The 27970-nt window shown below is 45.9% G+C and overlaps 1 protein-coding gene across 3 annotated transcripts in view; it reads right to left on the bottom strand.

Moving 5' to 3' along the window:
- Positions 1–27970, bottom strand: part of Tdg (Thymine DNA glycosylase) — a 285426-nt gene that overhangs the window by 14472 nt on the left and 242984 nt on the right. For all 3 annotated transcript variants that reach the window (XM_072284404.1, XM_050174625.3, XM_050174627.3), the window contains one exon: positions 5809–6501. In XM_072284404.1, coding sequence (XP_072140505.1) covers positions 5824–6501 — 678 coding nt within the window. In that variant the 3' untranslated portion in view covers positions 5809–5823. The remainder of the gene's footprint in view (positions 1–5808; positions 6502–27970) is intronic.

Consider the following 27970-nt stretch of genomic DNA (forward strand, 5'->3'; position numbering starts at 1 on the left):
ATCTAATCAATAATTCGATATATGTGGGTTCGATTTATTTAGGTTCGACTGTAGCTGCTAATCTTAAATCTTGAACAAAGGCAGCATGTTGGTACATACCAACACACGTGCTGCATCCAGATGGCTGAAACAAAGCTTTTTTTACTTAAATGGCAGGCTTCAGCGACACAACCCAGCTTTCCTGTGATGAGATTATCATGGCCACGCATAGTAGCAGAGAGTGTACAGAGAAGATCTTCCTTGAAGAAAACTGTTACTTCCACTACAGTCACACACTTCTACAAGGAAATCAATGACCTGTATACTGAAGGACTCTGCATGTTTCGTATGCTTTGTAGCTATTCTAGTGTATATGTACACAGGTGTGCTTACTGGTTGTGTAATTCTTGAATGTATGGTACTCTTTTTCTGGTTACTTATTCTTTGTTTGTGTATTTGTATGAATACTTATACTGGTGTCGTAGTGTTGTATACATTCTGAGGCAAAACTCATTGTCTCTTTTCTTTCGTTGTACTTATTGCTTGTATTCCCCTCCTGCAATAATGCCTGTATGACACTACAGGTTTTCAGTAATAAATAAATAAAATCATAAATTAAAAAGTTGACAGTCACTTTAGCATATGCTGAAGATGATGAAGGCAAAAGCCTGCACAATCACGAGACATTAATTAAACTACTTGGCATTCTCATTTGAATGCATTGTTACTTCCTATTGTTTCCACCAAAGGTTGTGGGTTTGAGTGTCTTAATTAGCCCCACCTTAATTACCTGTCTTAATTAAATTTGCCCTAATTAACTATTTCCATACCATTGGGAAAGTAGGTGTTTTTTGGAGGTGAAGGAAGTACTGCACTTCATATTTTATGTAATACATAAACAAAAAGTAGAATGAATGCACTTTTCATGCATAAAAGCTTTATTAACGAGATGTATGTCACAAAAGAAGTTATAATAAATTGCCAGAATCAAGATTGTGGGATAAAATTCAACAAAGTTTGTAAAGCCATGCTTGCATCTACTAAGAAATATACAAAATGTATTGCCGTCTAATAGGCACTACTCCGAAAAAATCAAAATTTTTCATTGAACAGGTATTCCACTACCAAAAATTAAGTGCGAGCGCTACAGTTTGGTGTCCGGGCTGTGGCCGCCGATGTTCCGGGCTGGCTTGCATTGCTGTCGCTCTCTGATTCAAAGTCCAACAAAAAGGTAGCATCCTCAAATCGCTGCAGCTCAATCAATAAAATCAGCTGCAGATGCAGCAGGATTACGACATCTTTGATCTTTCGAAGTGTGCGTGCCGCTCCTAGAGGCGGTCATTTTTGCTTTTTACTTTGATGATCACGAAGCTTTGGAGCATGTTAAAATATTAGTGCCTGGCGGGGAAAAAGCGAACTGCTTAGAAAACAAAAATTTAGTTCTCCTCTTTCACGTCCTATGATACAGGGTGTCCATGAGCGGCACAGGTCTCGAAAGTGGCATTTCAAACCATCGATAGCGGGCGACCATTTTTTCTTTCTACTTTGATGATTGCAAGAACTTCGGAAAGCGTTCAAGAATCACTGCCTGGGGGAAAAAAGCAAACTGCTTAAAAAATGAAAAACTATAGTTCTCCTCCTTTATGTCCGATAGTGCAGTGTGTCCATGAACAGCACAGAAGGTCTCAAAAGTGGCACTTCAAACCATCGTTAATGGGCTAACGATGCCCAATGGGCGTGGTACAGAAAGAGTTAACATCAGAGGTCGTAAGTTCAACTTTTACTAAAGGTCGAAGGTTCGACTCCCACCAAAGGTTGTGGGTTCGAGTGGCTTATTTACTCTATCTTAGTTAACTATGCCTTAGTTAGCTTTGCCTTCATTAACAACAAATGTCGCAGGTTCAACTCCTACCAATGGTCGTAGGTTCAACCACCAATTGTGGCACCATACTTTTGGTATTATTGAATTTTGGTGCGGTCGGACAGCCAATTTTTCTACCCATGAGTCATCTAAGGCTTTCGCTTTAATAAACTATCAGTTGAGTACTATTGATAATTCTGGATCACTACATGCAGTGGCCTAAGAAGTGCTCAATGATTAAGGCTGATTTTTCCTCCTGGATGTCTTAGAATCACTTTTACAATGTGAATACTTTTCACAGTTGGCAATGTCATTCAGGGTACCACAACTGCACACCATCTGCAGCACAACAACATGCCTGAACCTTTTAACCAGACCGCTGGTCACAAGTTAACAATGTGTGTTGCCTCTGACCTCAGCAACTGGGACTCCACTCTTACATTTGTGACCTATGCATAAAATAATACCACATAGACAGACCACCACTGCCTTTTGCCCACACATTCCCTCTGTATGGATGAAAACCTTCTAGTACAATAGGTGCTATTCTTCAGTACTGCCTTGTTGTCAATGGCTTAACCACCCTTTCCGAGGGTGCTTACTTGTGCCAATCAGCAGCGTCAGAAGCCTCACTGTGTCCTCATCCTCACCTAGCTGAGTGAGTGGCTTCAAATTATCATGGCCCCTATTGTGTCATCAAGCAAATGTCACCTGTCAACTACATGACTGAGCTTCTCATGCTGCTTGCTGACAACTGCCACCAAGGATGTTAAACTGTCAATTTCGAATGGCTCAAGCCACCTTGCGATTTTCATTGTCTGTTCTGTCAGGATGGCTCCCTCCCATCAAGGGCAGTAACTGTAGAGGGGATGAATGTGCACCACAGCTGAAAATAAATGGCTTTTCAGAGCGAGGCTGGGTATTGTTCTACTAGAACCAACAGACTCTATATGCAGTCAATGACCGATTCTTTGAACATGCCCAATAATTCGGACGCTTTTGCGGCACTGCCATGTAAACCATAGAGCAAAAAAACGTATGAAATTTCGGACGCAAAAAACCTTCGCCATCTGATTTTACGGACCTTATGCCATGACCATAGGTCCGAAACGGCACTAATCGTATTGCCCACCACTGCCATTTTATCTCGCTTCCTCTAACTGGTGCTCTTGCACACAGATCCGCTGGCAGACGTAGCCACCAATGCGACAACGCTAGGCCCAGCTACTTCGACATTCGCTACCAAGCTTCGTTCTGTTCGGTGCCATGTTTTCCACTGAACCAATTCACCGCTGTTAGCAATGGCGCCGACTCCACATTTGTAATCCTCGTCAATGTCTTGGAAGCTTATGCACGGCACGTTGCATAATGCCAGTTCCTGAAAATCAGCTTCGCCTCAATACAGCACTGTTAAGCAATGAAGCATACATAAAGTATTGCAGTGAAGCATACCAAGAGTGGGAAGGGGCAATCTGCCTTTCTCACGGCGCGACAGTGCAAGCACCCTGCCCTAGCGGATTAATCACGAAACATTTTGGAAGGGCAATGCATGTGGCCACGCGCCGAAATGTCCCCCCCCCCAGGAAAGAAAAGTGCTTGGACGCGTGCTGCTGCAAACACTCGTGCCATGTACCGCGTTAAAACTGTACTGGTAGCTCGACGTCGGTGCAGTGCCAAAAATGTCTGTAGCGTAAGACTGCAACTACACTTTAACAGAAAGCCGCCAGGGCTTCGTCCGAGTTGTCCGGACTGCATCATGAGCCAGGTAGTTGCCGCCTTTCATTGATGGCTAGCAAATTTAATGAAAAACCTGTGCGTTACACTTGGGTGACAATTAAACACATTGCGTTGCTGACGAAGTCTTCTTGCAGTGTCAGTCCTCATGTGGTGGTGGCAGCGCGTGCCTGACTTCATGTACTCGTAAGGCACGGTAACACTTGGTCAATACAAGACCGACAAGGCACTCATGCCAACAATTGACCGGCTATTATGAGTCACTGAAGCGATTTTATCATACCAGGTCGACAACGATGCAACCAACAAGCATGAGTTGTACTGCGACAGGCTTTCTTCTCGACAGCACCGGCAAAATCAGCGTGCCAACCATCATTCGACCAAACCCCGTACGATCGGCCGTCGGACAGACAACACAATAGCGACAGCGTCTTCACTTGTATATATAATTAATCATGCTCAAAACAAGTCAAACACGCCTACTAAGTTGAAATGCACAAGCATCAAGCTCTTTAAGCCGTGCCCATAAAGTTTGAGCCAATGTCGATCCTGTTCAGCAAAGATTAAGCCTGTCGCCGTCGAGTTTCTGCATCCGCTACAGGCGCATCTGAACTGGAATGTAAGCAGTTAAGTCGAACGAAACTGCTTTTATAGTTTAGTTCTAATCTTAGCGATTTGAACTCAACTACACTTCACTTCGCAAGGCGCGTACACAATAAGCGGCAAGCGGCGATACAGCGCTGTGCCAACATCTGTACCTCACCATACCTGTAGGCCATCGGTCGCATTCGCTACATATATAGGTGAGTCTGTATGTGTTGCTTTGCCGGCACATTCCTTAATTTCAGAGAGGCACTGTTTGCGTCTGCATCAAATGGCAAACAAGAGACAGTGCATTCGGTACAGCAGCATAAACAACCACCTTGCTCAGTTATACCAACACCGTGTGAGTGATGACATCCATGCGTTTTCGCGAGAGAACACGGCCTATAAATGAGCACTTATGTGAGCTCACTTTTCTCTAATAATGCTCTATGGCAAGCGCAAATTGTAAGTGTGATGTAGTAAAAGAAAAGTGAGAACCAGTAATAAATTAACAGCCCGTGATATATGTATCTGGATAACAGTTGCCATCGTGTAAGTGGTTTGGTCACTCATGCTGACTCATCTCAGGGTGGAACAACACGGCACATATGCACAAATATGTACGTTTTCCTCATTTTGGCAATATCTCATATCAGCGATGCACCTTGCCCACAATATTTGACGATAACAACGATCTGCGGCTGTAGATGTCAATGCAAATAAATGCACAGGTTTGATAAATTCGATACAGAAGGCTGCGCTCGAAGACTTCTTGAATATGCAATATGTCTAAATAATGTGTAAAAGGAATAAAAGAAAGCAAGTGCCAAGTGCACAAATCAGCGACAAATTCCAAGGCAGCCAAGTCAGCAAACGGAACTCTGGATACCTTTATCGACCGCACTGTTTGCAGAACAGCGCACTCAGGCCTGCTCACCCAGTAGTCGGTTAGTGCTACATGGTTTCCAGGAATGACATGCTGTCCTGAAGAAACCATTAATAATGATTCGCGATCCACATAATGCGAAATCGATGCGCACTCAACGTGGGCGCAGGTACACAAATCAACTGATGAAAGCCCTGGGACCCTTCCAAAACGTTTTCAGTGGCGTGCGGCAGAGGGCACAGGAAAATGAAAAAGGCAGATTGTCATGGGTCAAAGTATGTATTCCTTAATTATAAACACGTGCACACACCGTCTCCTATCACAGCATGCATACTGATAAGCATAATAAGTGTACTGGAAGGCCTTCAGAGCAATTTTGGACTTGCGTGTGGCAATTTGAGCCCTTGGGGGCAGTAAAAGGCATGCATTCATTTTTTTGGACTGCCCGATTTTTCGAACGTTTTCGCAGTCCCTAGGAAGTCCACGAAAAATCAGACGTTAACTGTATAGCAGCAAAATGAAGGTTGGACTACAACGACACTACTAAAATGAACAAGTTCTGGCGGTATACTCTTATAATGCCACCTTGTGTCAAACCAAACATTAGTAGCCTAAGCTTATAGGTCCAGTTATTTGGGGCAAACAAATCAGTTCACCACTTTAAAAAGATAAGCTGTTTACTAGTGCATAGTGCCTGATAACTGTCCGGGTGACCCAATGCATTCTGGCCAACCAGTAAAAGTGCTTTGCTAATGAGCCTGACCTGAGTGAACAGCTTTCAGCAGTAACCGCCCCCAGTCTCGCAGGAGTCCAGTGGCTCCTGCTTGAGCCAGGACGGGAACTCGGCAGCACGGCAGAGGTCCTCCGAATAGGTTGATGGGTATGCCCAGTTGGACCCTGGTGGGCTTGGCTCGGCTGGCTGCTCACACGCGTACTCCAAGGGCTGCTGTGCCCCGCCGCTCCACTGGCAATACGACTGGGTGCCATGCTGTGGGGGTGGGTGAACGTCTGGGAAGCCGTCCTGGTAGAACTGTGGTGGTGGCTGGACCAGCCGTTGCTGATTGTACTGAGCATTGTAGTAGCCACCCGTAGTGCTGTGGTAGTCCATCTGCTGCTGTTCATCTGAGGGGCCGACCTGGTGCTGCTGCTGTTGGGAATGAAGGTGTATTGGCTGCTGCTGCTGCTGCTGCTGCTGCTGCTGCTGCTGCTGCTGCTGCTGCTGCTGCTGCTGCTGCTGCTGCTGTGGTGCCATGTGGTTATTGGACAGGTGGTGCACTGGCTGGAGGCGCTGGTGTTGCATTGGGGGCTGTGGGGGGTGCATCCCAATAGCTGCAGGGCTGTAGTCAGATGGTGCATGGGCTGCAGTCTCGATGGTTTTTTTCTTACGGCCCCGCTTTCTAGGCTGTTCGGGTGGGTAGCTTCCAGGAATCATGTGGTCCCCAGGCTCCTCCTTAACCTGCGACAAACCTCTACTGATGGCCTTCCACAAACATGGGTTGCAAAGTGCAAGACAAAACATGCCTATTAGAAGCACTGTTTAAAGAAAAATTTCTGTGTAATGCTAAAATCTCATCTCATGCTGTCAATTATATAATAGGGCTTACATGTTGGGTGCTACCACCATGCGGTACCAATCCTTTCCTATATTTACAAATTCGCCCCCCCACAAAAACTCTTCTTAGCGGTGGGTGAATATAAACTTTTTTAATACGAATCAAATACGAATAGGAAGTATTGAACATTGAATTGAATAGTCAAATGCAGATGCATATATTTACAGCAGGAATACTTATTACGGTATAATTACGCACCATGCCGTGACTAATGCAAAAAAAAAATATATATACAGTTGAACCCACTTATAACAATATTTAAGTGCCACAAAAATTCCATTGTTATAACCGATAATTGTTATATCCGGATTGCATGAAGAAATCAAAATAGGGGATGGCAGAGCTGTTGTGAGAAAACTATAATGGTGGGGAGGCCAGTACCCCTCCCCACTGCTTTCCTCTATCCAGCTGCCGATTCCGTCCACTCGTTTACCTTCCTGGGCACTCTAATTGTGTGTAACAAGCCACGGCTGTTGGCGTTTAAGAATGGCACTGCTATAACAACTGCAAAGAGGGGTCACGGGCAGTAAGCAATGCACGACCTCCACCGAGGCATCGCTTTGGTGGCCCCAAAAGGTGCCTTTTAAAATATGTGAGAAGGTTGCCGCGGCAGCCTGTCAGCTTGAGAAATCCAGAAGAAACGCTGAGGCGAGATCACCACAAGCACATTAGCCACATACTTCTCACTGGATTGCACAAAAAAACCCTAAGTCCGTCAGCCTTACATGCTTTATGTGAAGCTTGCCGACATCCTTCTCCAGGGCATCCAGGTGTTCCATGTAGTGCAGCGGAAGATTCCTAGCGAAAACGAAGCCCCGGAGGGAGACTGAATCATCTGCCGGACCTCCTGTGAGGAACATTGAGGCAGTCTGCCCTACCACGTCATCGCTGCCGTCGTGATCCAATGCAAGCACATTCGTGACGATCTCCTCATAGGTTAGAAGCACTTTGTTTCGAAATTTGTAGCTGTGCGCTTTTTTTTTTTCGCTGACAACGTCACACATTGCTGATGATCAGTGGACGGATCAGCTATATTCCGTTTTGGCACCGAGTCAAACAAGGCTGAGAAACCATGTGGCCAGGAAAGACTTCGATGCAACCAACAAAGACGAACACGAGCAGTTTGCAGAACTGCCCTGCACTGAAGGATGAGGAGCCAGCGAGCAATCTGGGAGCCAGCGAGCAATCTGGGAGCTGTGCAGCTGACACGGTCCATTCATGTTTCGGAGGGGTGTGAGGGTGACGGGCGATAGGCGCGCGGAGAATGCTGCAAAATGACCATGCGGCGGCTGTTGGGGCAGCAGGTCATCGTGCAGCAGCCCGAACTTCTCTTTTTTTTTTTTTCTTTTCAGGGATTTCACATTTCACTACCTTTCGGCACGGACACCCAGCAGCCAGAATTCATTGTTATGACCAGTAATGCAGCATGGCGGCATTGTAGCAAGCAGGTTATTTCACCATGGAAAACATACAAAAGTTCATGGTGCAGCAGCTTCTCATTGTTATATCCGATATAAAATCAAATCAAATCATATTTTATTCTCCAGTAAGTATCTGGATGGTCACCTGGGCTAAAAGCTGCACGAACAGCTTGAACAGACAAGCTATTGTTAAAACCAGTATCATTATAAGTGGGTTCGACTGTACCAAGAACGAAACACCAGTTTTAAACACAAGATCATCAATTGTTAACCCTTTCGCTGTCACGGACGTACCGGTACGTCATCGCGCTTCCCCCCCACGGTGTCACTGACGTACCGGTACGTTCTCTATCGTGCGTTCAAAATTTCGCGCCTGAGCGCAAAGCAGGCGCTCCTGGATTGGCCACGCCATCTGTTGACTCTTTCTACGAGTTCGTATATTCGCCCCGACCTGTGTTAGTCCATGTATTGAAGAGTACGGTGCGACTGCCACTCCCCACTTTCTCTTTGCTGAGTGGCGCGGTGGCTCCGCGTTCGCTGGATCATGCGTCGCGCGCGTGTGGTTATGGGTTCAAGGGTTGTTCTGTAATCTCCGCTGGTTTAAAGGTTTTTATTTTTCTTCTGTTGGTGTGCCTGCTACGGCGCGTCAAGTTCAGGCGCACGTGCCGTTGCCTCTCCAAAAAGGGTGACTCGATTGCTGCTTTCGCTCTCTCGCCGCACCCTCGCTTCCGACTTGCAGCAGTAAACGTAAAGCCCTTCGAACTTTGTTTAGCCTTTTTCCATCTCCCTCTGTCTTCTTGATCACGCAACATCCCATTTCTCTCCGTTGCGCGGGCGACTGAAAGCGCATCCTCCCTGCGCGCGGGACCTTCGTCTGCTCATGGGAGCGGTGGCTGAATTCCGATTCAGAATACGAGCCGAGCTCGGATTCGGACTCGGACAAAGTCGCATGAGAGGAAGAGGGTGCCGCATCGTCAGATTCGGATGTTGAACGGATATTGTAGTCAGGCTGATGATGATGATGATGATTACTAACAACAGCTGCAGAACACTGAAATGTGCATATTGCATTGACTGTGTTATTTGTATACCAATCATAATCAAAAATAAATTGCTATGTTCATTCCCTGTTGTGCTCGTTCCCTGAAACCAAGCCGACACTGGGGGTGCGTCACGGCCAGAAACGTCCGACAGCGAAAGGGTTAATAGAGACTGTGCAGATTCTATGCACTGTGGAAATGATATTATAAGAAGCATATTGCTGGTACCTGGCTATCTAGCATTGTTTGGGGTTCTGCAGGGCGACACCAAGGGGAACAGCTTGTTTGTGTATATTAAGTAGTTCATCATGAGTGTACATGTCTGCGTCAACATTGGCATGACGACTACCACGTTGAGGAGGATCGTACGGCGGCAATGACACGATTTCCACGCCAGCTGTTTGAGGCAACCTTACGACATGACAATTGCTGGTTTCTACATACACGAATCCCTCGTTAGCTCAAATTTGCACATCTCGAAAAATCGGCTAAGTCGATATTTTTCGTGGCACCGAACCGATTCCCATACATGTCATGTATTTATTGCCCTTTATCTCGAAGTATTTTTGGGCCAAATTGCGCATATCTCGAAACCTTGTCTGAGAGCAGAAGAAAATCTCCGCCACTGGAACGTTTAACAAGCTTGGTGCGCGGCTGCCATGTCTACCACAAAGAGGACATTTTCGCCGAATGTCAAGTTGGAGCCTAGCAGCATAACTTTGTCAAGCAACCATGTGGCACATCATGTGACGGGAGAGAAATGTGCAAAGGCAGTCCCTGCAAAATAGCATGCTTGACGCAGTTCATTTTGTTCACTTTATGCAACACACATGATTTACCATCAGAGGTTTGATTTCCATTCTATGCAACATACCGTATTCACTCGATTCTAAGCACCCCCTTTTTTTCATGATCGCGATGCCCAAAGTGAGGGGGGGTGCTTAGATTCGAGAAATCTAGAATGACCCTTCCTCCCCCTTTTCGCTGTAACATCACGACGAGACGGGTGCGAGAAATAAAATGTTATTTTGCAAGCATCCTAAAGAAAAATGGGTGCTGACCGTGAGCCCACTGCTTGTGTCGGATGCTTAGTCACTATCATTGCCACTCATTAGTCCGCGCGGCTCTGCAGTCCAGCTGTGCGGCAAGATCGCGCCGCGGTCACCATTCCACCTCAGGACCCCGACGGCTCCGGCTCGATGACAGAGCGAGCAAGTGTGCTTGGCGGTCTTGGCTACGCGCTCTTCGTAACAAATAGGGGAGTGCTTAGATTCGCATGCAAACTTTTTCCCCAATTTTTTCACGAAAATAGAGGGGGGTGCTTAGAATCGGGGGGTGCTTAGAATCACGAAAATACGGTAGAATAAAAACGCACATGCTGCATGCATTCTGATACGCTCTGCTTGCATAGCGCATACTCGTGAATGCTCATGTCACTTGCATACGCAACCCATGTAGCACGAACTTACCATGAACAGTGCTACAGAAAGCGACGTGAGCATTTATGAGTATGCACTATGTGGGCAGGATGTACCGGGTGAATTCATCATTGCCAAAATTTCTGAGATAGCTACAAATGAAGGAAACGGTGAACGTTGCGACGACGAAAGACTTCAAGCGGTGCCGACATCAGCCAACCAAAGCAAGAAACACGCTTTGCTTGCTGCGAAATAAAGTTAAGTGCAGTGGCGGGAACAATTGGCTCATGCGATGTGGGAACCAGCTCAAAGACACCTTTCTAGGTCCAAGTGCTACTGCAAAGCAAACCAGCCTTACATAATTTCTATGCACTGAATAAAATGGCAGTGCCAAAAAATAGAGCTGTTTGATATCTCTGGTATGGTTCTATTTTTTCTTTGAAACCATTACAAAAAGCCAGTTTAGAAGCTCTTGTTGAAAAGCTAGTCAGTAGCGGTGAATTTTTTTAGAAATTACTCGACATTTCGCTGCAATTTCCGCAACATTGCTTATCTCGTAAATTCACTTATCTCGAAATTTCTTCTGGTTTTTACTACTTACAAGTATTGCTGTATTTAGCAGACAAGTATAAGCGAGAGACACACGAATTGTGATGTCATCGGCAACTACCTCCTGTGCAATGGCACGTACCTATGACTATGTCATGCGATGTATGTTAAAATGACAATGGCATTCATACTCGGGCAAAGAAATGTTAGAGCGTGATAAACTTGGACGATCATGAAGTTCGTACAACACTGCACAATATCTATGTAGCATGCTACGAGGAAAGCGCTGAGGAAAGTGGTCCAGTCCCGGAGGTAGTGCACTCTAACACGGCACCTCAGACTGCAGGCTGTCACAAGGAACGAAGACGAGCAATTGGCACAAGGCGCATGTGCCGTGCATTTCAAAGCGCTGGCTAGCTTTCGAACGAGATAATTGTGCATGCTATCATAGCCTAATGGTTAGAACACAATGCTGCTGTGCTCGACAGCAGAAGTTCCATTCCGCGATCGGTCATACATTATTTTCTTTTTATTCAAGCGAGGCGAGACAGGAACCTACCCAGCGACCTTCCTACATTCTACCTGCCACAAAATGCCAAGAATGAGGCAAAGCATGCTTCACATAAAAAACTGCACGAATAGACTCGTAACATCTTAACAAAAGCTGACTTTTGTGCCACAGACATGTAAAAGGGCCTGTTGCAAGGAAAACATCACTGGTTGTAGCATAAAAGATGAAACTGCTACATAACTAGACTGCCAATAACACTAATTGACAGCCTACAAGCAACAGTTTGTCACGTATGCTTCAACTGCAAATCGAAAACATAGCTTGCATTACCCATTTTTATTTCAGTGAGCTTCAGCTGTTTCAAGTTTTTACCAGGCACGAGCAACCCCTGCTCTAATTTGACCAAGCATTGCACGAGGCCATGGTCGCCGCTCATGCATTCAACCTTATTTTGCAGCAGCCGTAGGTACTCCCACGTCTGAACCATAGTTGGGACTTCACGTGGCTCTTCGTCCGCCGGCTCTTTGTCCTGATGAGGGCTACCAACAGTGTCAATTATCTCCACATCCGTCACTGGGGTGATCACGGCAGCAGCAGCGTCAAACGAATGTATCGAAGTCGCCTTCTACCTCTTGGGCAGCAATTTTATGAACAGCCTCGTACAGATTGCTGCAAGCCCAGTCACTGTCAGAGTCGGTGACGATGACAATTTATTCCCGAGCTGTGCAATCATGAGGTTTGCAAAACAAGAGTTTTTGACGACACTGCACCAATTCTACGGTTCGCGTGTCGGTGTTCACGCACCATCGCGTCCGCGCCATTGACAAATGTCTAGGAACAGAATTCAATGACCCTACCACGCATTTGGACTGTTTGTCTAAAGTCGGATGGTGCGAATCGAGCATGACCGGCTCGAGAAAATCACCAGGGAAACACCACCTTGCGTTAATCCGCCATGTTGATAGCCTGATTTGCCGCTGGCGACGCTCGGATTTTTCGTGTTTTCAGCAAAGTTATCAGTCGATTTGCACCATCAAAAGTTCAACGAAGCTAGGGACAGTGTTTTATTGTGATGCAGGACAATTATGGCGAGCGGCAAGCAAATTTTTAGACCGGCTTCTCAGAAGTCGTCTTCCCTATTTGTTAACGCAGCGCTTCACATCAAACATGGTACTTATCATCGGAGGGATACTTCTCTTGTGCTTTTCGGCACGTTTCAGCACCAAAAGTGCTTTTTAGAGCGGTAAAACTTGGCTCATCGATCGCACTCCATGGAATGCTACGGCGCAAGTCTGCCCACGGTCTTTTGGCCACTTTTTGGCATCTAAGAGACCATGGTTTTCTGGCATCACAAAGCGTCAGGAAAACTTTATTTCTGTCTGGATTCTATCACGGGAGATACCAGCGACGCAATTGTGACTGAGATTAATGGTTCGGGTGTGCTGCAGCATTTAATTTGACAGCTTCCGTTCACTTCGCAGTAAACAGCTGGGAGCACTCGGCACTCGCTTGGTACCCGTTACTAGGCGGTCATTGGTTGTGGGTTTGGTACTTTTGTGGCCTGTTCTGTGCCTGCATAAGACTTATTCGTCGGTGGTATTAATTTGACACTGCATGTGCAGAAGGGTCGCTGCCGCCGAGCGGCGACACTTGCTACTTCACTCTAAGTGGGTCAAGCTCTTCGTGCAGTTCGAGTAATGCGGCTTAAAATGCATGCATTTGGATCGGGACCACAAGAAATTTCGAATAAAGCAATATTTCGAGTAAAGCAATTTCGTTAAAATGATGGATTACTGTAGTTTTTCTGGGGCATCACACAGAAAAACAATGCTCACGATATTTCCAGGATAACTGCAATTTTATGTTGCAGGGTTTCAAGCGGTCACAATAGCTGTGTGATGCAGTTACGTTGTGTTTCAAACAACTCCATGTCCCACCCCTCCCTGCCCGGATAGTATGGCAGCGGGTCATAAAACAGTGTCACTTGGCTGCTAAGCCGCCCATGGGGATGTCAATGAGCTTCCCCCATTGGCTGACTTTTGGGCAGAATTCAGAACTGCGCTGGTGCAAGCGCAAGGCAGGGCCTGGGGAAACAACATCCAGGCATCTGAAGGTGCGTATGTGTTCCTCTTACACCCTTAAAAAAGTTTGCACCCTTTGGGGTGCATCCTGTCCCACAACAACAATTGTCATCAGTCTTGCCCACATTTCCTTTCTTTAACACTGAGAGCCCGGTACTTCCAAGTCACAAACGTCGTGCACGTTATCAGCATGGCATAGCATTCTCGACAGGAAAGTAGCCAGCGCAGCATTTTCAAGAAAGTATATGTAGCCAAGGCAGGTGACGATTATTGTTGTGGGACAAATATACACCCTAAACAGTGCAACTGTTTCAAGGGGGGAAGTGGGTATTCTGACCTTCATTAAGACCCCTTTTACCAAATTTAATGAAAATGTACAACCTTGTTCAGTTTTTCATGCTGATTCCAAATATACAATTGTTTTTAAAATATGCAAATTAGTTCTAAAGTTAACTAAAATTAATTAGCATTGTTTCTGGTAACAATAGAGCAAAAACTACTCATCAAAGTTTTGCTTTAGGCACATAGCTGGATACTAGGAACTATAAGCTTCACAATGGCAGGAATAGTTTTTTGGTATAACAATTATTAACAATTATACAGCACATCAAAGCTTTCTTTTCAAAATGGGTTCAAAGTGGCTGTTTAATGTATGGACAATAAAAAAATATTAAAACTCAGATACAAAAATCTGGTCCTACCATTGTGTGCATTATTCACGTAGCTCAGTACTGCAACAAAAATTACAATTCTAGGTGCTGCGAAATTACTGCGAAATCACTCCCAAAGGATGCAAATATTCAAAAATTCATGTTTTCAGAAAAAAAAAAATGGACAAGCTCATTTTTATTCCACTATAACAAAAACTATTGATATATCCACATCTAAATGGTCAGTAGCCACCAGGGATGTAATCTGTCTGCCTACAGCTACCAAAATGGCATTTCTTGAAGGCTTGTCGCAGATTTTCTGCAGATGGATGCTTGCGGGCTGATGCTGCTGCTCGCTGGTTATTTTTCTCGGCCATTCTCATGCTGTTCGGTAGCCCCTGATTCAAATGAAGCTCCTGGAGTATGGCAGATGAAGCTCTCTCGTTCCCCGAATTAAATTTAATTATTGCCTCAGTCACAGCAGCTTCAACAGCAAAATCCGAGGCATGCTGTTCCTTAGGTGCCAATGCCCAAATCATGGAATGCAAGCATTCATTATTGTTTTGGATCATGCTACGCTGGCACCTTTGAAGCAATTTTTCTTCTGAGAGGCGCTCATACACTGGTAGAAGGGCTTGACAAACATGGACAGGCAAATTATATCGACGCTTTGGGATGGGCTCATTTTTTGCTTGCGCATTATTCTGACGGCACCAAGAATCTAGACCAGATGGGCAAAGACTGTGTTTTCAAACCTTTTCCTTTGACCTGATGTGGCGGTATGTTGCCATCACAGCCTTCTGCATAGCCTTCACATCCCCTTTGTTGGATTTTAATGCCCATCTATAGTAGGCACTGAGTTTGGTGATCATGTCAACCGTCAATTTTCCTTTACCACGAAGTGTTTCAGAAGCAGAGCACTTGTGTTTGGCAACGAGAGTGCGCAAGGCAGTCCCCATCCATTTTTTGAACGTGATTTATGCAATCTTCCTTCACGACTGGCACAAAGCCATACACTTTGGCTTGTCTGAGAGCAAGAAATGCACGACTATCATCATCTGAGAGGACTGTGGTGTATCTCAGTTTGTGCAGCTGAAGTGACCTCCGGAACAGTATAAGCGTCGCTTCAACTTCCATCTCCCCGGCTTTTTTATTATTACTTTTTTTTTTGCACATATGGCTTGCCTTCCAATCTTGGTAGTCTGGGTCACCTGATTTCAGGTCGTGCACACACCCACACAGAAGTTGCTCAGGACAAAGTAGTCGGGCACAAGTCCGGAGAACAGTTTGATGACCGTGCCGACTCCGATGTGTGACGAATGGCTGCGCGTCATGCACGAGCCACCGTAGGATACCGCAATATTCCTGGAGTTCGCAACTTTCAAGTCAGTATACAATGACTTCACTGATAGTGCACATATGCCCATCAGCTTTTGGGCCACAGACGCTGGAACCAGCTTCTGTTTGAGATAGCCTTATCACGTTTTGTTATGAAGGCCACGATGCGAGATATTCATTGCAGCAAAAACGTCGTTTATTGCTGTTTGTCGATTTCCAGTGCTAATCATCGTACAAACGGCAAGAATGTTCCCTACGAAGGGGTTGACTGTTTTGTTGTTTTTCACATGCAGCAAGCTCCACTCAGAAACAACATCACCGCAGTTTTCACAAATGGCGAAAAGCTCGACTGCAATGCCATATTCTCGCTCCTCTGAGTCAAAAGTCACGGAGCCGCCACGGAGACTGCACTTTAGACGCGAGGCCAAAGCACTTATCGCTCCCGCACTGATAACATAAAACTGCGACTCCATCTCCGCCAGCCTGTCCGCACCATCGTTGATGCTCATACACATGTCCAATTTTCGCTTCGTTGCCGAAATTCCTACCAGTTGTTAGAGGTTTTCCCCTGCTTGCTTCTGCCGTTGGAGCAATTCCGCTGGCTGCACCATCTTTGTGTCGTGTCGAACGCTGCTCCTGTGATCACACGATGTCATTAGGCCTAGCTCGCTCTCGCCAGATCCATTGCACCCCACGTCGCAGCCATCACTTGATCCCTGTCTCCCCGGGGGACACGTGTCTTAGAGACCAAAAAATCACGAAAAAGAATGGGTTTCTTGAAAGTGGTATTTTCATAATATACAAACACTGCTGCATGTTCTGACCAAGCTTCCCACATCATGGATCAATATTTTAGCCGCAATATCAATTTATGTAACTGACGCGAGCTATAGTTTGACAGAAAGAAGCATAAAAAGGGGGCTTTTTTCATGCCACGCCACTGGTAAACGACGTATGCTGTCGTGGCCATCTTAGTCGCATTGGAAAGAACTACTTCTCTTCTTCAATTTCCCACCACATTTTTGTTCGTCCGCATATTCGCTACCGCACCAAGAAAAGCTCCAGCGTGCGACCCCATTCGCCCATTCAGTGCACGTGACTAAATAAAGTCCTGCGATTGGCTTAGGTGGCTGGCGCCGTCTGCTACAGCATGCGAACGTGCTTGAAAAGCGAACCGCGACGCCATTTTGAAAGCCGCTAGCGTAGCATGTAGTGATGTCGGAATGTTGGAAGTTTGGCAAGAAAATAAAGCGAGCACGCTACAACTTCAAAAAGTACTCCGACCCTGCTGAAAAACACAGCAACAACCACCTGCCGGTGGTTCCAAGCAACGGCTGCGACACCGGATGCAACGAACCTGGCAAGAGTGAGCTAGGCCTAGCCCGGCCTCGGAAGCTCCGCCACTTTCGTGGCAGAGGTAACTGGTGCCATCCATCGGGAGGACGGGAAAGCAACTCCGCTTCCCTGGCACGGCCTCTTAGATCAATGCACGCGGCGCACCGATCCAGGAGGCTGTGCCCTTTCACCCCTCCTCTCAACTCCTCTCCCCTTGCCCTCTTATGTAACTCTCTCACTTTCGAGTGTCATAGCGCGCGCCCGCAAGCCCGGCACCAGCTTAGCCCCGGCATGAAGTTTCATGTTTCGTTATCTGCTGTTATCGGGAAGCGTGCGCTGCTGTGCGTTGACCGGCATGGGTAGTTTCGTCAGTTTCGTGGTCCTCGGTAGCTGTGTGCTCGTGTTCCATGATGCTTCACCCGTTTCACGACTCGTACGTACCGCTCGTGCATTGTGCAGTGGTGCACGAATACCTCAAAAACAAGCCCTGCAAGGTTGTTCCGAGTGCCTAAAGACAACAGGTGAGCTCGCAGACCCACGGACATAAGAAGACCCATGTACACGAACACAGCCCTGTGCACGTGTGTGTTCCATGAGCCTCCGGACGTCGTTGCGCCTTGATTGTGCTACACTTCCCTCTTGCCGGTAGAGAAAGCTGACAAACAGATGTTCCTCCTCATTGTCATTTGGTCTATGACTTGTTTTTCTGTGCCAAGTCTCATTCTGCAACTTCACTAACTCGCCCAGCTTTCCATTTCGCCCTCAGTGCTTTTTCTGTGTCACCGTTCTACAAAAGTACTAACAGCTGAAAAATTATCTTTCGTGTTTATATATTATCTCAGTAATTGGCGATGGGAAGACCGCGCGAACAACCTTCATGTGTAGGCATGATACGCTTTTTTTTTTCTGGAAAGCATGAGCATTGCAAGTGTCCTATATGCAGATTTTTGCAGTTCGTGTTTATGGCATGAAGGAGTGCCCAGTAGGTATGACTTAGAGCCTTAAGTGACATAATATTACTGCTAAGCATTGCATTCAAGGTTAAAGAAAAGTCGTGTTGTTGGCTTATTTCACCTGGTCTTTGATTGAAGAATAAGCCTTCTTGCGAATGTTTTGTAGGTGCTGCTGCGAAAGCTGACTACCTTCTGCTCCCCCTTGCCACCGTTACTAAATTTGTGGCCAAGTGCAAAATAATGTCATAATGTGTACTTCCGTTTTTAGTGCAATGTTATTTTTGTTCTGCCGTGTCTTTTTCATTTTGTTCAGTAGTAATGAACATGTCACGCATTTCATATACTTTTGTGCAGGTTTATAAGTAAGCTGTGTTTTTTCTTGGTATGGCTGTCACTAAAACAATCTAAGCATTTTATTCTATTTTTTAGGTATTTTGCAAGTCATTGTTTTTGCCATTCCCAGTGAATTTTCCCTTTCTTTAGCTGTCATGACAATGTCACACACGTCGTCCAGTTTTGTGCAATATCTCCGTGAGTATATCAGAAGCTCTCAGTGCACATATCAGAAGCTCTTCTACACTTTGGTCTTAAGAGCATTATATAAACATCTCTTATATGTGTGTACATGAAAAGGCCTTCGCATTCTCTCGAGTTTTATTTATTTATTTTAGTTATTTCACTGCCTGTGAACATTTCTGTTGTTTAGTAGTCATGTGCATGTCATGCCTTTTTCACTTTTGTTTATTTTCTAAGCGTGTATCATACCAAGTTATGCAAAAATATTTGTTTTCAGAAACGGAAGTCAATAAAACGAGGCCAAAGATATGTTGTGTTGGAAGTGGAATTTATATACGTTCTGGCATAAGCTGGCACACTCAAAGTATGCATGTGTGCTAACACACGGCACACCACTCGCCAGTTCACAAACAGTGCCTGGGGTAGTGCACACGCACAATTAAAAAAAAAAGGAAACGCCGCAGACACGCAAAAAGAAAGCAAAAGTAAAGGTGCGCAGGGTGGAGAGGGAGCGGAGCGGGTCGGCATAATAAGAACAAAAAGAAAGAAAGGCGGTGGCACTAGATAGCGCACAGTGCTCTTAGGGAAGTGGGAAAAAAGAGTCCTGCTGCAGTACACACCTCATACATAACTCGTTTCAATGGTGGCAATACATTGTGTCGCTATAATGATTCAATGCTAATGCATTACCGTCGACAGTTGTTGTGAGATGGGTTCTGCCACAATTGTTTTTAATAGCGTACGTATACATAATTTGTGTATCCTTCAAAATAAATACACCAATGTAAAGATCTAGATGTTTCTTCAAACCGATCGCCCACTACCACTTGAGAATGTGTTTTGTCAGCTACAGCTCTGGCAATGGGGAAGACAATGGGACGTGGAGAGTTTCGCACATGAAAATAGGAGCAGCAATCTCTTCTTTTCCGGCAGCAAGACAAATGATGCCAGCGCTACATTATGCTTGCCTTGCACTGAAAGGTGTGTGCAGGGAGTAAACTACAGTGACTACATGCTCTAGGAGACATGAATGCTGCACGTCAATGTCCACACCAACCTCCTTGGTCAACACAGCAGTCATCCACAGTTTTGAAAAGAAAGGCACTTTTAGCAGTAACCACAGGCTGTGCATTTCTCAGAGAGCCAAGTTCTGTATATAATTTGCCCAGAATGATAGCAGAAAAATATTTTAGCAAGCAGAGATTCGGAAAACAAGCATTGGAAAGGAAATTGAAGTGTTTTACGTCTCTTAATGTATGTTATAAAGCTGCAATCTTCAGTTAGACGTTGGTGTAGCGGCACAGTCTCTGCCTCCCATGCAGAAAGTATGGGTTCGAGTCCCTTAGAGCTACAGAAATTGAAGCTAGTTGGTAGGGAATCATTGTGAAGTAAGGTAAGGCTTGTAGACATTGACACAAGAGAAGAGAAGCACACCACATAAACGCTGACTATCAACTGAAGGGCGTACTGCGGTGGAAAAGAAAGTAGACACAAAACTTATCTTCGCATGCTCAGATTTGGTAGTGTCACCCGTCAATCAGGTACACGTGCGAGCCTATGCGAGAGATAATTGTTTACACAATTTATTTCTTCTTTATGCAAGTTCATCGAAGGCAGGCTCATGCGTGCACTTCCGCTACTATTGATATGCCAGGCCTCAAGCATTAGACGCATTTCTCCCTTTCTGCTCCAGTGCGCCCTTCAGATGATAGTCGGCTTTTATGTTGTCTGGTTCTCTTGTGTTCGATTCCCTAAAAATGTACTTTCTTCTTTATAATTTCATTTTTTCTTCTTTTTTCAGATTGTACAGCAGTGAAAACATTATAAATAGTCCATTTCAACACATTCACAGCTTAACAGCAGCGCTATCTTTTTCCACTGATAGCTACAAAGAAATCTTACTAGTGGAATATAGAGACAATTGTATACGTACGTATGAGATATTTTCATGTTATCAGGAGATTATCAAACCAAAATAATACCGTATTTACTCGTATAATTGGTGCACTTTTTTTTTATCTTTCAGAAAATCGAAGTTTGGGGTGCGCCTATTACGCGGGGTAAAATTGCGAAATTGGGCGAAATTTTTTTCAGTCGCATTCTCGCGCTTTAAATTTGAACATGTGTCAGGAATATGGCTACTCTCACATAATTGACCAATAAATCCAGTATAAAAGAAAAACTAAAAGCTACCTGCTTACCTTTTAATGAGCAGGCAAGAAACGTCGACTGCATACACACGTAAAATTTATTTAGCCATGTCATGGATGCTCCTCTCCTTCCCCTATTCGAAGTCTGAGTTGGAGAGAACATACTCATCATCGCCGAGTGGAGACTCATCTTCTTTGTCTGAACTCCACAACATGTCATCTTCGCTCGCATCCAGTGCGTTGGAGATCCCCGTTTTCTTGAAGCTTTTCCTGACGACGTCATCAGAGATCTCTCGCCAGGCTTCCACGATCCATCCGCACAACATTTCCATAGGCGGCCTCTTTATTTTGCCATCTGGAGTTAGTTGACGCTGTCCTCCAGCCATCCAGTTAGTGTACAGCCTTCGAACGTCCTTAAAAGGCTTATTTAAGGACACGTCCAAAGGCCGCAGTACCAAAGTGAGGCCTCCCGGAATCACAGCAATATCCGTGTGCAGCTCTAACAACTTCTCGCATACACATTCTACAAGGTGCCCGCGAAAACCGTCCAAAACGAGCCTGGCTAGATACAACAGGCCGCCGGCCCCAGACGGTCTTGACCTAGTCCACCATCAACTACGTGGACATTCAACCTTTCTCCTGGACCCTGACGCAGATGTCGCGAGGGAAATTTCCCTTTGGGAGCGTCTTCCCCTTAAAAATAACATAAGGCGGTAGTTTGTGCCCATCCACAGTCTCTACCAACATCACAGTACATTGTTCTTTTTCCGCACCAGATGTTCAAATAAGCACACTGATATTTCGTGCATATTACTCAGTATGACAGCAATGGAGGCATTACTCATTCTCTGCCTTTATTCCATCCTTTTTTTCCTCCCCCTTGTCCGGCTCCAAGCACACGCCTTCTCATGGCGCTGCAGTAGGCAGCAACACCTTATATAACATATCCCCTCGTGAAAAAAAAATGGTTGTCCATTACTTCCTGATGCAGTCCTGCAGCACCTCTGGTGTCTTGTTGCGGGCGCTTCTCCTCACGCGCTCTTCGCATCTTGGCAAATTAAATGAAGCTTGTGCAGGGCTCAGGGGTGCATTATCTGCGCTTGATGTGTCAGGTTGTGACGGATGGCTTCCAGCCGCTCTAGTTGAATGATCGGATGCCGGTGACCAGTTCATGACAGCAGCGGTACCTAATTTCATTCTGCTGATAGCTTCAGGGTGAACGGCTGCTAATTTGGAAGCATTCCACACCCGCCCATCTTCCAATAGGTAAGAGGCGGGTCCACGTTTTCCCATAATTTTCTTGGGCACAGAAATCTGTGAAGATAACTTCCCATGAACTGCAGGTAATTTAACACGCACTTAGTCACCAACGGCGAAGTTGGGTTCCTTGGCACTGCGTTTTTGATCGGTGTAGCGCTTCGACGTCATTTGCTTGTTCTTGATGCACTCTCTCAACTGCTGTAGTGCCTTTGAAGGGTCATTGGTGAAACATTTGTCAGGCAATGCCACAATGTCAAGTCTGATGCGAGGTTGGCGTCCATGAAGAAGAACAGCGGGTGCAACACCAGCAGTCGCATGAGGCGTACAGCGATATGTTTGCAGGTAATCAAACATTGCTGTTCTTATATCACGACATTCTAACAGGGCTAATTGAATACAGGACTTTAATACCCTGTTAAATCTTTCCACCAAACCGTTAGCTTGTGGGTAATACACAGAAGAGTTGTAAAGCGTGATTCCGCACTCTGTGAAAAAATCTTCAAAATTCGCTGAAGAAAATTGTGGTCCATGATCGGATACGATACCATGTGAACATCCTTCTCTTGCGAAAAGTTCAAGTAGGAATTTGGTCACTGTAGACGTGGTCGCATCGCGTATGAAAGTCACCTCTGGCCACTTGCTGTAATAATCAATAAGTGTAATGGCAAATTGACAGTCAGCTGTAGCTTGCGTGAAAGGTCCCACAATGTCGATAGCAACTTTGTCCCAGGCTTTCTCGGGAAGAGTGACGGGTTGCATTGGGGCTGCAGATGTACATGCTGGTTTGTCACATGACTGGCAGGCTACACATGTGTGTACAAGTTCTTCAATGTGATTATCCATGCACGGCCACCAATATGACTCCCTAAGACGAGCTTTGGTACGACTAATTCCTGGGTGTAACTCATGAGCCAGATCCATAAGACAGCGGGTCAAAGCTGAAGGCACGACAATCCTGTCACCCCGGCAAAGAATGTCGCTAATAACAGAGAGTTCAGATCGCACGTGAAAGTAAGGTAGCAGCTCTTTTGACAAGGATTTCTTGTCAGGCCAAGAAGTAGTGTTAAACTGCTTAACTTGAGAGTTAGCCTGGTCGGCTGCACTTGCTGCTTGAAGCTCTTGCATGGTAACTACTGGTGACAAGACACATATAAATTCTTCTTCGGGTGCATCACGGATGAAACTCTGTACAGGCAGCCGGGAGAGTGTGTCAGCCACGACGTTTTCGCTACCCTTCCTGTATTCCATGATGTAGTTGTAGCACAGCAACCGTGATGACCAGTGCACTATCCTTAACGGACGGCGACCTGTGCCTTTCGTTGAGAGGAGCAGCGTGGTCTGTCCGCAAGATGAAAGGTCGGCCCCACAGGTAAACGTGCCAGTGCTCGCAGGCCCAGACGCATGCAAGTGCCTCACGTTCACCGACGGAATACTTCCGTTCATGCGGTTGAAGAGTATGTGAGGCGAACGCGACAGTTTGCAGTGATATTCCGTTATCCTGCTGCAGTACAGCACCTAATCCATATCCTGAAGCATCAGTGGTAACGTACACAGGTAACTGAGAATCAAAAAGGTGAAGAACTTCGCAAGATGTTATCGACGTTTTCAGCTGCTCCAAGCCGCTTTGGGCTGCCGCAGTCCAAGCGAAAAGCGCGTTTCCTTGAAGCAAAGCACGCATTGGCTCCACAACATCAGAAAAATGCGGGATGAACTTGGAGTAGAAGCCTGCAAGTCCCAGCAGTGAGCGAAGTTCATTGATATTTGTAGGTGATGGTGCCTTGGTTATCGCTTCGATAGATGACATCAGTGGGAACAACCCTTTGGTGCTGACAACATGGCCTAGGAAAGTCAACTCTGCAATGTCAAAAACACATTTATAGTTGGGCCGGAGGCCAACGTCAGAGAGCCGTTTCATAACAGTGTGCAAATTGGCCAAGTGATCCTCTCTGGAGCGTCCATACACGATTATGTCGTCAATGTAAAACAAGACGCATTTGCATCCTTGGAGGATCATATGCACCATCTTCTGAAATACTGACGGTGCCGATGCCAGTCCGAAGCAAACCCTCTTAAAGCGAAATAGTCCATCGTGCGTTATAAACGTCGTAAGATCACGACTCTCTGGACTTAGTGGTAACTGATGGTATGCAGAAGCTAAATCTAGCTTAGAGAATCGCTGTGCACCAGCCAAGCTGTTCAAAAGTTCCTCAGTTTGTGGCAGGGGAAAACTGTCCACTACTATAGCTTTGTTTGGCTCTCGTAGGTCTACACACATGCGAATTGAGCCATCCTTTTTTCTGGCTACAACAATTGATGAGACCCACTCTGAAGAATCGACGCGCTCAATGATGTCCTGAGCTTCCAATTTTTATACTTCTGCCGAGACTTGCTCACGAATTACGAGTGGTAGTCGTCTCAGTTTGCTGGCCGCAGGTTGAACAGATATGCGAACTCTGACCTTGTGAGTGAAAGCTTTGACAGTTCCTAGCTGCTTTTCAAACAAGTGCTCGAACTCGGAACGTAATTCAGGAAGAAGCACAGGAGTTTCTTGCGTCATTGGCAGACACCTGAGAGGTGACCCTTGAATCTTCATATCCAGAGCCGCGATACCATCTAAACCAAGAATGGTTGTTCCTCCCGACACAACATACAGAAGGACAGAAGTGCATCGGCCATGAAATGAAACTGGAGCAATGAAACATCCTTTTATAGGAATTGCGGACTTAGAATAATCGAGGAGCTGGACGGATGTTGATGTCAGAGGAAATACAGTATCGAAATGACGTCGGTAAAGTTATTCGGCTAGGATTGAAACCGATGATCCAGTGTCAATCAGGAACAACACAGAAATTCCTTCAGTTTCCAACACTGCATAAATTCCCTTCTTACGGCTCCAGATGTGACAAACACTTATGTGATCGTCCGTATCAGCTGTATCAGTGTCGTCTTCTGCGACATGCTGAATTTTTTTGTCAGACTTTCAGAAAGACTTGCACATCCTTTCCAGATGGCCAGTCTTGCCACATCTGCAACACTGATGTGTCTTAGCTTTGCAGTGAGGACTATTCGCCAGATGGTCCAAAGATCCACAACAATAACATTCTTGCTCTTTCAGAGCTCGACGACTTTCAGTTGGTGTTGTATAGTATGTGCACGTGCCACAGTGCTTTTCTCTCATATTTGAAGTGTTTGTGTTTTTAATGTGATGCACTTGTGCTTCATGTCGCGCAAGTTCTCTCGCTTCTCTAGTCGCCTGATCCTGCTGTCTCGCAATGGTAAGGGCCCGGGAAAGTGTAAGAGACTCTTCCAGTAAAAGACGTTCATGCAAGTATTCGCTAGTAGTTTTTCTATAAGCTGGTCGCGCATCATGTCGTCCGCCAAGTCACCGAAGTTGCACGCTCCTATGAGACCTCGTAGCGCGGTGACGTAATCGACCGCAGTCTCTCCTGGGGCTTGTGCACGTCGACGGAAACGGTGACGCGCTGCGGTGACATTGACAGAGCTCTTGTAGTGACCTTCAAGCGTCGCAATAGCGCAGTCAAACTCATCTAGGGCAGGAGTCGTCAACGTCCCTCCGGTGGCGCTCAAAGCCAAAAAACGCGGGTCGTCCTACGACGTAAGAGTCTTGAAGATATGTTGTCCTTCCAAGCCCAAGCAGTTGAGCAGAATCGCCTTTCGACACCTGGCAGGTAGGTCAGAGGCGCCCGAAGCCACCATGTAGTTCTTGAATGCTTGAATCCATTGCTCCCAGGGGATGAACGGTTGTCCAGGTGACGACAGGAATGGGGGTGGCGGTTGTAGCCCCGAAATACTCATCATAGAGGATGATATGCAGTATGGCACAGATGAAGGGCAAGCCGGTAGCACATGGGTTGTTAAATCCTCGTCGCCAAATATGTTATATCGTGCATATTACTCAGTACGACAGCAATGGAGGCATTACTCATTCCCTACCTTTATTCCATCCTCTTTTTCCTCCCCCTTGGGCGGCTCCAAGCACACGCCTTCTCATGGCGCTGCGGTAGGCAGCGACGCCTTATATAACATGCACTTCCTGCACCTTTCTCCTCTACAGTTGTGTTTCTCGGCATGTCAAAACAGAGGGGGGTCTGATTTGCATTCCCAATCTGGAACAAAATGAAGTTCTTTTGCTGCCAGAGCCGTATAACAAAATGGTGAAACTCCAGTACCTTGTCCTTGTATGCTGAGGGCAAGCGCTGGCACAATGTTGTGCGCCTTCTCAGGGTAAGTCCATGGCGTCGCATGAAGCACGTTGTCCATCCAGAGCTTGCCTTGAAATCTTTCGCTTCGATTCCCTTCGCTCGGGCAATTCTGCACGCCGGTCAGTCTGCACTATGTCGAGAGACACTGCACAATTGTCCTGTCAAAGGCCCCGTATGTGTTGAACGAGTTGCTCCTCCACTTGCAGATACTTTCTGGACTTTGCACCGCGGAAGGCCTGTCGCGACTTCTTGGTGGCCTGAAGTTTTTCCTGCTGACCTCGCCAGTAGCGAATGCTAGTTTCTTCGACACTGAAACGTCTGCTTGCAGCACGGTTCCCATGCTTGAGTGCATATTGCACAGCTTTCTGTTTGCATGCAGCCACGTAGCTCCCGCACTTCCCCATTGCGGAACACGCGACCACATGAACCACACGCCGCTTGCAAAATGGTGAGATCACAGAACACCTATACATGGTGAGATGCGGCGTTTTTTTTTTCTTTTCTTTGCCTGTGTGGAGCATTGATGGCGATGGCACTGCCGCTTGTGTCGAGTCGCCTGGCCTCCGAAAGTGACCCAGCTTTCTGAGCTGCCTCAGCGAAGGTAGCGAAAAGCTTACATCCGCGCGGCGGTTTGGAGGGAGGGGGGAGGGAGGGGGTATGGATAGTTGATGGAAGAACTATTTTTCGCTCGTTGATGCGTTCTTTTTTTTCTCTTGTTTTGTTTCCGTGGCCGCGTTAGGTCGTCATGCTCGCTGGCTTCGCAGCGGTTCGGGGAGGGGGGTATCTGTAGTTAATGATGGTTAACGGAAGAACTGGTTTTCGCGACGTTGTACGTACTGTGGGTCCTCAGCAACTGCGACGGCAGCAACACTAATGAGGACTTCTAGTAGTCGGTTCAGCAAATACGTTAATAGGCTTGGGTTGTGGAATGTGCATGCATGTTTCTTTTTTTTGCCTGAGATGGAGGGGGAGGAGGGCGTCGGCTCGCAATCGTGTAAATACGGTACTGATCACAGTGCCAAGTTCGGGGTGTGCCTATTATGCGCGGAAATAAAAAAACACGGATTCCGCAACCAAACACGGGGTTGCGCCTAATATGCGAGTGCGCCTATTATGTGAGTAAATACGGTACTGCAAACAGCTACTTTGTAGTGTGTACATTGCATATACACTTGCAGCAATGCGGCAAACAGTCGCAGTGACACTCATCTCTTTTCAGTTTGTGTGGCATTAAAAAAGGAAAGCCAGAGTGCTGCTGAGTCTTTATTCACCACGTGCAGTTCGTCTTTAAATTTTGCTGCATGTAAACCAGGCATAATGATAAAAACTCCTTAAGAGGAAGCTTTAGCTCGGGCCCAACTCCGACGCGGCCTATTCATATACATGTAAAACGCAAAAACGTTTTTCTGAGATAACCCCTGGACCAATTTTAATGAAGTTTGTTGCATTTGAGAGAGAAAGTTAAATTCTAGTGACTGTTGGAAGCGGAATTTCGATTTAGGTCCTGGATCTTGTTAAAAGAATTTTCAAAAATTCGGAAGTTCGAAAAAGATAGAAGAACGAAGTTTACAAATTCATAACTCCGCATCAAAAACAGATATTGCGGTTCTGTAAACGGCATCCATTAGACCATTGAAAGCGGACAAATATCATATGTGATTTTATATCTCACGTGAATTTGTTACGTTGTTTACAAAGGTTCTGCAAAAGCTGTATTTCCATATTACTAAATTTTTTTTAGATTCATGTATAGCATATCGATTTTGTCCGCTTTAGATGTACTATTAGATGCCATTCAAAGAATTGTATTATCGTTTTTCGTTTTAGAGTTACAGAGTTGTAAACTTGATAGTTCTTTTTTTGAAAA

Source organism: Dermacentor andersoni, chromosome 9 (genome assembly GCF_023375885.2).
Source record: "Dermacentor andersoni chromosome 9, qqDerAnde1_hic_scaffold, whole genome shotgun sequence".
In the NCBI taxonomy this organism is placed as follows: Eukaryota; Metazoa; Arthropoda; class Arachnida; order Ixodida; family Ixodidae; genus Dermacentor; species Dermacentor andersoni.